The sequence below is a fragment of the Schistocerca serialis genome, chromosome 1, assembly GCF_023864345.2.
Source record: "Schistocerca serialis cubense isolate TAMUIC-IGC-003099 chromosome 1, iqSchSeri2.2, whole genome shotgun sequence".
Classification (NCBI taxonomy): Eukaryota; Metazoa; Arthropoda; class Insecta; order Orthoptera; family Acrididae; genus Schistocerca; species Schistocerca serialis.
The window spans coordinates 1,090,262,511-1,090,275,456 of NC_064638.1; the positions used below are offsets into that span (position 1 = coordinate 1,090,262,511).

General features: G+C 46.8%; 1 protein-coding gene across 1 annotated transcript in view; it reads left to right on the forward strand.

The window, feature by feature from the left end:
* LOC126455580 (short transient receptor potential channel 4-like) overlaps positions 1-12,946 on the forward strand; it is a 274,268-nt gene that overhangs the window by 53,201 nt on the left and 208,121 nt on the right. Inside the window, exons 3-4 of the mRNA XM_050091340.1 lie at positions 1,396-1,724; positions 11,771-11,994. Coding sequence (XP_049947297.1) covers positions 1,396-1,724; positions 11,771-11,994 — 553 coding nt within the window. The remainder of the gene's footprint in view (positions 1-1,395; positions 1,725-11,770; positions 11,995-12,946) is intronic.

A 12,946-nucleotide genomic window follows, 5' to 3' on the forward strand; every position in this document is an offset into this window, starting at 1 on the left:
CCGGGGTTGCGTAGACAAAGAGTTTTCAAATGCCCCGTAAATGAAAGTCAAGAGGGTTGAGGTCAGGAGAGCATGGAGGCCATGGAATTGGTCCGCCTCTACTAATCCATCGGTCATCGAATCTGTTGTTGAGAAGCGTACGAACACTTCGACTGAAATGTGCAGGAGCTCCATCGCGCATGAACCAGATGTTGCGTCGTACTTATAAGGCACATGTTCTAGCAGCACAGGTAGACTATCCCGTATGAAATCATGATAACGTGCTCAATTGAGCGTAGGTGGAAGCACATGGGGTCCAATCAAGAGATCACCAACAATGCCTGCCCAAACGTTCACACAAAATCTGTGTTGATGACGTGATTGCACAATTGCGTGCAGATTCTCGTCAGCCCACACATGTTGATTGTGAAAATTTACAATTTGATCACGTTGGAATGAAGCCTCATCCGTAAAGAGAACATTTGCACTGAAATGAGGATTGACACATTGTTGGATGAACCATTCGCAGAAGTGTACCCGTGGAGGCCAATCAGCTGCTGATAGTGCCTGCACACGCTGTACATGGTACGGAAACAACTGGTTCTCCCGTAGCACTCTCCATACAGTGACGTGGTCAAGGTTACCTTGTACAGCAGCAACTTCTCTGACGCTGACATTAGGGTTATCGTCAACTGCAAGTTATCGTCAACTGCACGAAGAATTGCCTCGTCCATTGCAGGTGTCCTCGTCGTTCTAGGTCTTTCCCAGTTGCGAGTCATAGGCTGGAATGTTCCGTGCTCCCTAAGACGCCGATCAATTGCTTCCAACGTTTTCCTGTCGGGACACCTTCGTTCTGGAAATCTGTCTCGATACAAACGTACCGCCCCACGGCTATTGCCCCGTGCTAATCTATACATCAAATGAGCATCTGCCAACTCCGCATTTGTAAACATTGCACTGACTGCAAAACCACGTTCGTGATGAACACTAACCAGTTGATGCTACGTACTGATGTGCTTGATGCTAGTACAGTAGAGCAATGAGTCGCATGTCAACACAAGCACCGAAGTCAACATTACCTTCCTTCAATTGGGCCAACTGGCGGTGAATCGAGGAAGTACAGTACATACTGACGAAACTAAAATGAGCTCTAACATGGAAATTAAGCGTTTCCGGACACATGTCCACTTAACATCTTTTCTTCATTTGTGTGTAAGGAATGTTTCCTGAAAGTTTGGCCGTACCTTTTTGTAACACCCTGTATAGGCGGTTCCACATCTCGTGATGTCTAGTGCTCAATTCTGAGTTCCATAGCGGTGTCTGGAAACTTTTGATCAGATAATGCGAGTGTTAAATAGGGCAGTGGCGAGCACCTGTAACAATGAGCACCTACTGATTCATATACCTGGCGGACAGGGGACGACGGCGCTGCACAAAGCTGTGGAGAGCGGCTCGGTGGAGCTGACGGAGGCGCTGCTCTCGCAAGGCGCAAACGTGGGGGACTGCCTGCTACATGCGGTGCGCTCCAACCGACCACGGATTCTGGACGTGCTGCTCAAGCACATAGACAACCCGGACCTGGAGCAGGCAGGTTGCCTGGACAGCCCCAACTTCCCGGAAAACATGACGCCGCTCATGCTGGCCGCCCAGTGCGGTCACTACGAGCTCGTCGAGATGCTGCTGGAGCGCGGACACCGCTTGGAGCCCCCGCACCCACCAGACTGCTACTGCGAGGAGGTCTGCCAGTGAGTGCACCTCACCCGCTCACTAATCGATCCAGTTCCAATTTCTGTCCACTGCAGTAAATGTTTAAACACACTGAACAAACCCCAGGATACATCACACCTCTAGAATTAACAATGGCTTCAATTCTGGGAGGATCAGAGTCCAAAGTCCATAGTCTCCTTCAGGTGTGCCATCTCCAGCTGAAGCAACACATCGACGATTAGATCCCGCAAAAATACCAAATGGCGGGGATGTTCGTAGCTTCGTTTCACCCACTTTCCAAATAGTCCCACAATTTTTTATTCGATTAAGATCGGTTGATTTAGCGAGTTAGTAGTAGTGTTCGCCAGACCAGGTATGTACGCATGCAGCCCTCTGAACGCAGGTGATGTCACGTTGGAGGGCGAGAGTGTACATAGCACACTCATGGTGAAAATGTAGAAAAAGCGCAATACTTGGTCACCGAGATTGTTGAAATAAATACACTATATGATACAAAGTATCTGGACACCTGGCTGAATATGACTTACAGGTTCGTGGCGTCCTCCATCGGCAATGCTGGAATTCAATGTGGTGTTGGCGCACCCTTAGCCTTGATGACAGCTTCTACTCTCGTTGGCATACGTTCACTCAGGTGCTGGAAAGTTTCTTGGGGAATGGCAGCCCATTCTTCACGGAGCGCTGCACTGAGAAGAGGTATCGATGTCGGTCGGTGAGGCCTAGCAAAAAGTAGCGTTCTAAAACATCCCAAAGGTGTTCTATAGGATTCAGGTCAGGACTCTGTGCAGGCGAGTCCGTTACAGTGAAGTTATTGACGTGTAGCCGCGCGGGATTAGCCGAGAGGTCTAAGGCGCTGCAGTCGTGGACTGGGCGGCTGGTCCCGGCGGAGGTTCGAATCCTCCCTCGGGCATGGGTGTGTATGTTTGTCCTTAGGATAATTTAGGTTTAAGTAGTGTGTAAGCTTAGGGACTAATGACCTTAGCAGTTAACTCCCATAAGATTTCACACACACACATTTATTGTCGTGTAAACACTCTGCCACAGGCCGTGTATTATGAACAGGTGCTCAATCGTGTTGAAAGATGCAATCGCCATCCCCGAATTGCTCTTCAACAGTCGGAAGCAATAAGATTCTTAAAACATCAAGGTAGGCCTGTGTTGCGATAGTGCCACGCAAAACAACAAGGAGTGCAAGCCCCCTCCATGAAAAACACGATTGCACCAAAACACCACCGCCGCCGAATTTTACTGTTGGTACTACACACGCTGGCAGATGACGCTCACTGCGCATTCGACATACCCACAGCCTGCCATTGGATCACCACATTGTGTACCGTGATTCGTCACTCCACACAACGTTTTTCCACTATTCAATCGTCCCATTTTCACGCTCCTTGCACCAAGCGAGGCGTCGTTTGGCATTTACCGGCGTGATGTGTGACTTATGAGCAGCCGCTCGAAAATGAAATACAACTTTTCTCACCCCCCGGCTAACTGTCATAGAATCTGCAGTGGATCCTGATGCAGTATGGAATTCCTGTGAGATGGTCTGGATAGATGTCTCCCTAGGACACATTACGACTCTCTTCAACTGTCAGTTAACAGACAAGGTCGGCCTGTACGCTTTTGTGCTGTACGTGTCCCTTCTGGTTTCCACTTCACTATCACGTCGGAAACAGTGGACCTAGGGATGTTTAGGAGTGTGGAACTCTCGCCTACAGACGTATGACACAAATGACACCGGATCACCTGACCACGTTCGAAGTCCGTGAGTTCCGCAGAGCGCCCCATTGTGCTCTCTCAAAATGTCTAATGACTACTGAGGTCGTTGTTATGGAGTACCTGGAAGTAGGTGGCAGCACAATGCACCTAATATAAAAAAAATGTATGTTTTTGGGGGTATCTGGATACTTTTGATCACATTGTGAATGTTATTTCGTGCTCATCATATGCTAAGGTTACAAAAGTCGTGGAATACCTCTTAATATCGTGGCACACCTCCTTTTGTGCGGTTTAGAGAAGCAGCCCGACGTGGCATGGATTCAACAAGTCGTTGGAGGTCCCCTGCAGAAATGTTGAGCCATGCTGCCTCTGTAGCCGTCCATAATAGCGAAATTGTTGCCGGTGCGGTTTTCATTGCGGAGGAACTTTCTCACGAAATTCCAATCACCAAGTTTCTCCTCCGAATGCGAAAATATTTTGTTGGCGCCGACCTACATGGGGGAGAAATCATCACCATGATAAAATAAGGGAAATTAGAACTCGTACGGAAAGATATAGGTGTTCGTTCTTTTCGCGCGCTACACGAGATTGGAATAATAGAGAATTGTGAAGGTTGCGTGGTATAATGAATAGCATAACATCTTGGCATACAGGATGTTGTGGGTTCGAATCTTGTCAGGTGCAGTCAGTTTTTGTACCCAAAGACTGGAAAACTGCATAGGTCACACCAATATTCAAGAAAGATAGCAAGAATAATGCACTAAATTACAGGCCCATATTATTAACGTCGAGATGCACCAGGATTTTGGAACATGTATTGTGTTCCAACATAATGAATTACCTCGAAGAAAACGGTCTATTGACACACAGTCAACTCAGATTTAGAAGACAGCATTTTAGTGAAACACAACTAGCTCTTTACTCGCACGACGTTTTGAGTGCTATTGACAAGGAATTTCAAATGGATTCCGTATTTCTGGATTTCGGGAAGCCTTTTGATAGTGTCTAACGGGCTCAGTGGTCTGGGGGTATGATTCCTGCTTTGGGTGCAGGAGGTCCCGAGTTCAAATCCCAGCTGACCCCTTCTACTTGCCAACGGCCTTGCGCCAGTGGTAACACCGGTTCCCATCAGATCACCGAATTTAAGCATTGTTGAGCTAAGCTGGCACTTGGATGGGTGACCATGCGGTCTGCCGAGCGGTGTTGGCAATCTGGGTGCACTCAGCCCTTGTGAGGCAAACTGAGGAGCCACTTGATTGAGAAGTAGCAACTCCGGTCTCGTAAACTGACATACGGCCGGGACAGCGGTGTTCTGACCACATGCCCCTCCACATCCGCATCCAGTGACGCCTGTGGGCTGAGGATGACACGGCGGCCAGTCGGTACCGTTGGGCCTCCCAAGGTCTGGTCGGACAGAGAGTCTGATACCGTACCACACAAGCGGCTTGTAGTGAAATTGGGTACTTACGGAATATCGTCTTAGTTAAGTGACTGGATTCGTGATTTCCTGTCAGAGAGATCACAGTTCCTAGTAATTGACGGAAGTCATCGAGTAAAACAGAAGTGATTTCTGACGTTCCCCAAAGTAGTGTTACAGGACCTTTCGCTGTTCTTTATCTATATAAACGTTTTAGGAGACAATCTAAGCAGCCCACTTAGGTTGTTTGCAGGTGACGCCGTCGTTTATCGACTAGTAAAGTTATCAGAAGATCAAAACAAATTGCAAAACGATTTAGAAAAGATACCTGTATGGTGCGAAAATGTAAGTTGACTTTAAATAACGAAAAATGTGAGGTCATCCATATGAGTGCTAAAATGAATCAGTTAAACTTCGGTTACGCGATAAATCAGTCAAATCTAAAGGCCATAAATTCAACTAAGTACCTAGGAATTACAATTACGAACATCTTAAATTGGAAGGAACACACAGAAAATGTTGTGGGGAGAGCTAACCAAAGACTGTGTTTTATTGGCAGGACACTTAGAAAATGTAACAGATCTACTAAATAGACTGCTTACACTGGGCTTGTCCGTCCTCTTTTAGAATACTGCTCCGCGGTGTGGGATCCTTACCAGACAGAATTGACGGAGCACATCGAAAAAGTTCAAAGAAGGGCAGCACGTTTTGTATTATCGCGAAATAGGGAAATGATACAGGATTTGGAATGCACATCATTAAAACAAAGGAGTTTTCGTTGCGGAGGAATCTTCTCACGAAATTCCAATCACCAAATTTCTCCTCCAAATGCAAAAATATTTTGTTGACGCCGACGCACATAGGGAGAAACAATCACCATAATAAAACAAGGGAAATCAGACCTCTCACGGAAAGATATAGGTGTTCGTTCTTTCCGCGCGCTGTAGGAGATTGGAATAATAGAGAATTATGAAGGTGGTTCGACGAACTCTCTGCAGGCACTTAACTGTGACTTCCAGAGTATCCATACAGATGTAGATGTAGATGGTGCAGGAATTTTGGCAAGAACTGACCTCTCGAATATGTGCCATAAATAATCCATTATGGCCCCTAAATATTCGATGGGATTCGTGTCGGGCAATTTTGGCGACCAAATCATCAGCTGAAATTGTCCACAACGTTCATTAAACCAATCGTGGACAATTGTGGACCGGTGACACGGAGCATTGTCGTCCATAAAAATTCCATCGTTGTTTGGGAACATAAAGTCCACGAATGGCAGGAAATTGGCTCATCTGGACCAGAAGAACCAGTCCATTCCCGCCAGTCACAGCTCACACCATTGTGGAGCCACCAGCTTCTTGTACAGTGCCTTGTCGACAATACAGACTGATTTTTCCCACCCTGTACAAACTCTAGAGACTGATCGATGAAAGGATACAGAACAAAAAAGGTCTAATGAACTTATGTCCGTAAATGCATGGTTTCCAAGCTAGAGACCATTTATTCAATCATACATCGTTACAGAGACTGCGGTCTAATACGTGCTGTACCATGCTGCCACAGTTGCAGCATGTGTTGAAAATGGTTTCCACGTGCCTCAAAGCCTCTGTCTCACACGTTCACATCGGCCAGGCTGCATCCGAACAGTGTCAAAAGTAGCATGAATACGCTGGTGTCTCCACATCTGGAATGGGCTCTGCATATACGATAATTTTGAGATGCCCCCCTTAACCGGAAATCACATGGGCGGAGATCCGGTGAACGAAAAGGCCATACAACTGGACCCCCTCGTTCGATCCATCAACCAGGGAAGACACGATGGAGATGCGTCCGGGTGTTAACGGCGAAGTGGCCCGAGCACCGTTATGAATCACCCACATAACCCTTCGAATCATCAATGGCACTTTTTCCAGTAGGGGAGACAACTGAAATCTGGACTCATCTGACCATGCCACGGTTTTCCAGTCGTCTAGGGTCCAATCTATAAGTCACTAGCCCAGGAGAGGCGCTGCAGGTGATGTCGTGCCGTTAGCACAGACACTCGCGTCGATCTTCTGCTGCCACAGCCAATTAACGCAAAATTTCGCAGCATTATAGTAACGGATACCTTCGTCAAATGTCCCGCATTGATTTCTGCGCTTATTTCATGCAGTGTTGTTCGTCTATATCACTGACAACTCTACGTAAACGCCCGTGCTCCAGGACAAAGTGACGGCCGTCAGGCACTGTGTTGTCCATGGTGAGAGGTAATGCCTGAAGTTTGACGTCCTCGGTATACTCTTGCCACTGTGGATCTTGGAATACTGAATTCCCCAAAGATTTCCCAAACAGAATGTCCCATGCGTCTCGTTCCAACTGCCATTCTGCATTCAAAATCTGTTAATTTTCGCAGTTCGGTCATAATCAAGTCTGAATCCTCTTCATACGAATCACCTGAGTACAAATGATAGCTCCGTCTATGCACTGCCCTTTTGTACCTTGTGTATGTGATACTACCACCATCTGTATAAGTGCACACCGCTGTCCTTTGACTTTTGTTCCTTCAGTGTAAAAGTACTTGCATATCACTTTCATTGCATCTTTTCCTGTTCCAGTTTCGAATGGTGGGTGGAAATAACGATTGTTGGTAAGCCTCGAATTCCTTTAACTTTATCTTCATGGCCTTTGCACGATTTGTACATAGGAAGAAGCAATATACAAGTGTCCTGTTCTAAGAAAAACGAATTTTAGCATTCACACCGTGATGCACACGCCTCTCTTGTAGCGCCTTCCACTAGAGTTGGCTTTGGGTTGGGTTGACCTGGGGAAAGAGACCACACGAAGAGGTGATCGGTCTCATCGAATTAGGGAAGGATGGGGAAGGAAGTCGGCCGTGTCCTGTCAAAGGAACCATCCTGGCATTTGCCTAAAGCAATTTAAGGAAATCACGGAAAACCTAAATCAGGATGACCGGACTGGATGAGGGGTTGAACTGTCGTCCTCCCGAATGCGAGTCCAGTGTGCTAACCACTGCGCCGCCTCGCTCGGTCTGGAGTTGGATCAGCATCTCCTTGATGACTTCGGGCTTACTAAATGAGCCTGTGAGAGAACGTGATGCTGTTCTTTGGATCTTTTCTATTTCCTGTATCAAAGATATCTGGAACGGCTTCCAGACTGAGAAGCAATAATCAAGTAATAGATGAACGAGATTTTTGCAAACTATCGCATTTACGGGTGAATTGCAGTTTCTGATAATTCATCTGGCAACTGCCTTTCGTACAATTAATTTACATGGTCGTTCCACTTCAAATCACACCATGCGCATACTCCCAAGCATTTATTGTATAAGACTGCTTCCAGTGATCGCTCGGCAATAGTGTAATCATACGAAAACGGGGATTTTCGCCTAGTTATGAGTAACATGTTGCATTTGTTTATGTGAAGGTCAACTGCCACTCCCTGCACCATGTGTCGTCCCTCTGCAGGTCTTCCTGAGACTGCTTCTTGTGATCGCTCGGCAATAGTGTAATCATACGAAAACGAGGATTTTCGCCTATTTATGAGTTATATGTTGCATTTGTTTATGTGAAGGTCAACTGCCACTCCCTGCACCATGCGTCGTCCCTCTGCAGGTCTTCCTGCACTTTGCTACAATTTTCTAACACGATATACAACAGCATCATTTGCGAACAGCTCTCTGGAGCTTCCGACTCCGCAAGGTCATTTACATATACACTGAAGCGACAAAAGCCTTGGTATATCTCGTAATATCATGTCGGGCCATCTTTGGCTCGCCGTAGTGCAGCAACTCGAAGTCGCATGGACTCAAAAATTTGCTGGAAGTCCGATGTAGAAATATTGAGCGATGCTGCCTCTATAGCAGTCCATAATTGCGAAAGTGTCTCCCGTGCAGTATTTTGTGCACGAACTGAGCTCTCTATTATGACCCATAAATGTTCGATGGGATTTGTGGATCAGGGTGGCCAAAACATTCTCTCGATTTGTCCAGAATGTTCTTTTATACAAATTGCGAACAATTGTGGCCCGGTGACATGGCGCATTGTCATCCACAAAAATTCCATCGTTGTTTGGGAACATGACGTCCATGATTGGCTGCAAATGGTCTCCAAGTGGCCGAATCCAGAGGATCCAGTCTATTCCATGCAAACACAGCCCACACGATTATGTAGCCATCACCAACTTACACAGTGCCTTGTTTGCAACCTGGTCCATGGTTTGTGGGGACTGCGCCACACTCGAACCCTCAGCTCTCATCAGTTGAAATCGGCGCTCATCTGACCACGGTTTTCCAGTCGTCTATGGTGCAACCGACAAGGTCACGAGCCCAGGAGAAGCAAGGCAGGGGATGCAATGCTGTTAGCAAAAGCAATCGCTTCGGTAATTTGATACCATAGCCCATTAAGGCCAAAGTTCCCTGTCCTAACGGATACGTTTGTTGTACGTCCCACATTGTTTTCTGCTGTTATTCCACGCACTGTTGCTTGTCTGTTAGCACTGACAACTCTACGCAAACACCGCTGCTCGCGACCGTTAAGTGAAGGCCGTAAGCCGTTGCGTTGTCATGTTGAAAGGTAATGCCTGAAATGTAGTATTCTCGGCACATTCTGGACACTGTGGATCTCGGAATATTGAATTCACTTACGATTTCCGAAATGGAATGTCACATGTGTCTAGCTCCAACTACCACTCCTCGTTCAACGTCTATTAATTTCCGTCGTGCAGCTATAATCACCTTTTCACATGAATCGCCTGAGTACAAACGACAGCTCCGCCAGTGCACTGACCTTTTATACCTTTTGCCACCATCTGTATATGTGCATACCACTATTCTGTGACTTTTGTCCGCTCAGTGTATATTGCGAAGAGTTATGGTAATACAGGGTGTCCGAAAAGTCTTTCCCTTATTACATAAATTGATAACTCAGGCTAGAAGTAAGATACAAATATGAAACTTGTGTCGAATCGTTTACAACTATCAAAGTTTTTTTTCTGTATTTGGTTCGCAGAACGTAAGTAGTGGATGAGGTCCAGTGCCCAAGAAGCCATGTTAACCAATCAGGAGAAGGCACAGTGTGTGCTGTGGTACCAGGAGACACGATCACCAACCACAGTGCAGAGACACTTCCAGACAACGTTTGGAAGGAATCCACCTGATGTCAAGAGCATTAAAGCCTGGTGTGAGAAGTTCAAGAACACAGGATCGGTTGCTGACCTTCCAAGCTCTGGTCGACCAAGAACCTCAGCAGACAGGGTGGAAGCTGTAAGACAGTCTTTTCTGCGAAGTCCGAAGAAATCGGTGCGCAGGGCCTCACGTGAATTACAGATGCCAAAAATCTCTCTCTATGACATTTTACACAAACTTTTATTGTTTCGTGCATACAAAGTGCAAATCGTTCAGGCCTTGTTGCTCAATGACAGTACACGTCGATATGACTTTGCGGTCGAAATGCTTTCACCTGTTGAGGACGATGATGGTTATCTCAGACGAATTGCCTTTTCCGACGAAGCGACCTTTTTTGTCAGTGGAGTAGTGAATCACCATAATGCGCGCATTTGGGGTTCACAACCCCCTGGCGAGGTCATGGAGTGTACCAGAGGCAGTCCAAAGGTGAATGTTTGGTGCGCGCTATTGCACGATCGAATTATCGGGCCATTCTTCTTCGTAGAGGCTACCATCACATCAGCAGTGTATCTGGACATGTTGCAACTGTGTGCTGTTCCTCAGCTGCTTCAGTATCACCCCTATGTCTTGTTTCAGCAAGACGGTGCACCGCCTCATTGGGGTTTGGACGTCCGTGCCTATCTCGATATGACCTTTCCTGGGCGATGGATTGGTCGTGATGGGCCAACGGTTTGGCCTCCACGCTCTCCTGACATAACCCCATTAGACTTCTTTTTATGGGGTTATGTCAAGGACGAGGTCTAACACGTGTACCAGATCTTGAAACCCTGCGGCAACGGATAACCACAGTCGTTGAATCGACCCCTCCAGTGATGTTGGCTAATGTGTGGACGGAAATTGAACATCGCCTAGATGTGCTACGTGCTACCAAGGGTGCTCATGTGGAAGTTTACTGATGTTGAAAAAAACATTGATAGTTTGTAAACCATGAGACACCAGTTTCATATTTGTGACTTACTTCTAGCCTGAGTTATCAATTTATGTAATCAGCGAAAGACTTTTCGGACTCCCTGCATAACACTCCTTTGTGGCACACCCGAGATTACCTTCATGTCTAAAGATCTCTCTCCGTTAAGAATGACATACTCAGCCTGTTTACTAAGAACTTCTCAATCCAACAGCCAAATTGGTCTGATATTTCACACCCTCTAATTTTGTTCATTAGGCGACAGTGTGGAACTACATCGAATGGCTCCCGTAAGTCAAAGAAGAGAGTATGAGCGTTGGAGTCGGAATCTGCAGCCGTCTGGTATCCAGACGAATAGAGTGCGCTGGATTTCACACGATCTTCGCTTGTGGAATCCATTTGGATCAGTGGAGGAGATTTCGGCCTCCATAAATATTATAACACGAGCGGTATGCTGTTTGGTAGACGCACAGCGGCCTCTTACACCTGGACTGCGACTGCTGCTCAAGTACACCATTCTTCAGGTCCAAAATATAATTAATTTATGGAACAAGGCGACAACATTCGGCCTTAGATGGCTCGAATTTTGGGTGAAGACCTCCATCAGCCAATCATTCATCGTTTGGAGTGTTGTCTCGATGTCCAGGCCTGATTCCCATAGAATATGTTTGGGATCCCCCAGATGCATCCTGGAACTCTCTGTCCTCACTAGTGGTAAAGGTACATCTACTTACATCACCTGGTTTCTCTCCACTGTGAATCGACAACTTTTCCTGAACTTTGCGAAATGGCAACTGCATTGAGCACTGGAAAACAGCATGTAAGGCTTTTGCAGGAGGGACTTGGAGGAGGACTCCCTAGTGCGAGCGACCAACCGACTGAACCAGTACCGCGCTGTCATTAACCCGGCCTACATCTGCCTCTCCTCGGAGGACCCCATCCTGATGGCCTTCCAGTTGTGCATAGAGCTGCGCCAGTGGGCCAAGGTTGTGGAGGAGTTCCGCATCGAGTACACGAGTCTCTCCAAGGAGGTGCGACGCTTTGCTGTGGAGCTTCTGGGTACGTACTCCAATACTACGCCATACTTGCTTGTAACTCTTAGTCCCACGCGAGCTTTCTGCGTTAAATATGGACACATACTAGCACTGAGCTTCTGAGGCGATAAGTGTCTACGTAATTTTTATTTATTTATTTGTTTTTAGTCATCAGGCTCCTAAATGGTCTGTTGTGGCACGTCACAATTTCTTCTCCTGCGTCCTGTGCCAACCTCTTCATCTCAGAGTAGCACTTGCACACTGTACTTAGTTATTTGTTGGATGTATTCCAATCTCTGTCTATCCTACAGTTTTAATCCATCCTCATTTTTATATTAATAGTCTACATCTACATCCATACTTCGCGAGCCACCTGACGGTGTGTGGCGGAGGGTACCTTGAGTACCTCTATCGGTTCTCCCTTCTATTCCAGTCTCGTATTGTTCGAGGAAAGAAAGATTGTCGGTACGCCTCTGTGTGGGCTCTAATCTCTCTGATTTTATCCTCATGGTCTCTTCGCGAGATATACGTAGGAGGGAGCAATATACTGCTTGACTCCTCAGTGAAGGCATGTTCTCAAAACAAAAGCCCGTACCCAACTACTGAGCGTCTCTCCTGCAGTCTTCCACTGGAGTTTATCTATCATCTCCGTAACGCTTTCTTGTAACGAAGCGCGCTGCTCTCCGTTGGATCTTCTCTATCTCTTCTATCAACCCTATCTGGTACGGATCCCACACTGGTGAGCAATATCCAAGCGTCCGCAGCTCGTGGTCGTGAGGTAGCGTTCTCGCTTCCCACGCCCGGGTTCCCGGGTTCGATTCCCGGCGGGGTCAGGGATTTTCTCTGCCTCGTGATGACTGGGTGTTGTGTGATGTCCTTAGGTTAGTTAGGTTTCAGTAGTTCTAAGTTCCGGGGGACTGATGACCATAGATGTTAAGTCCCATAGTGCTCAGAGCCATTTGAACCATTTGAATATC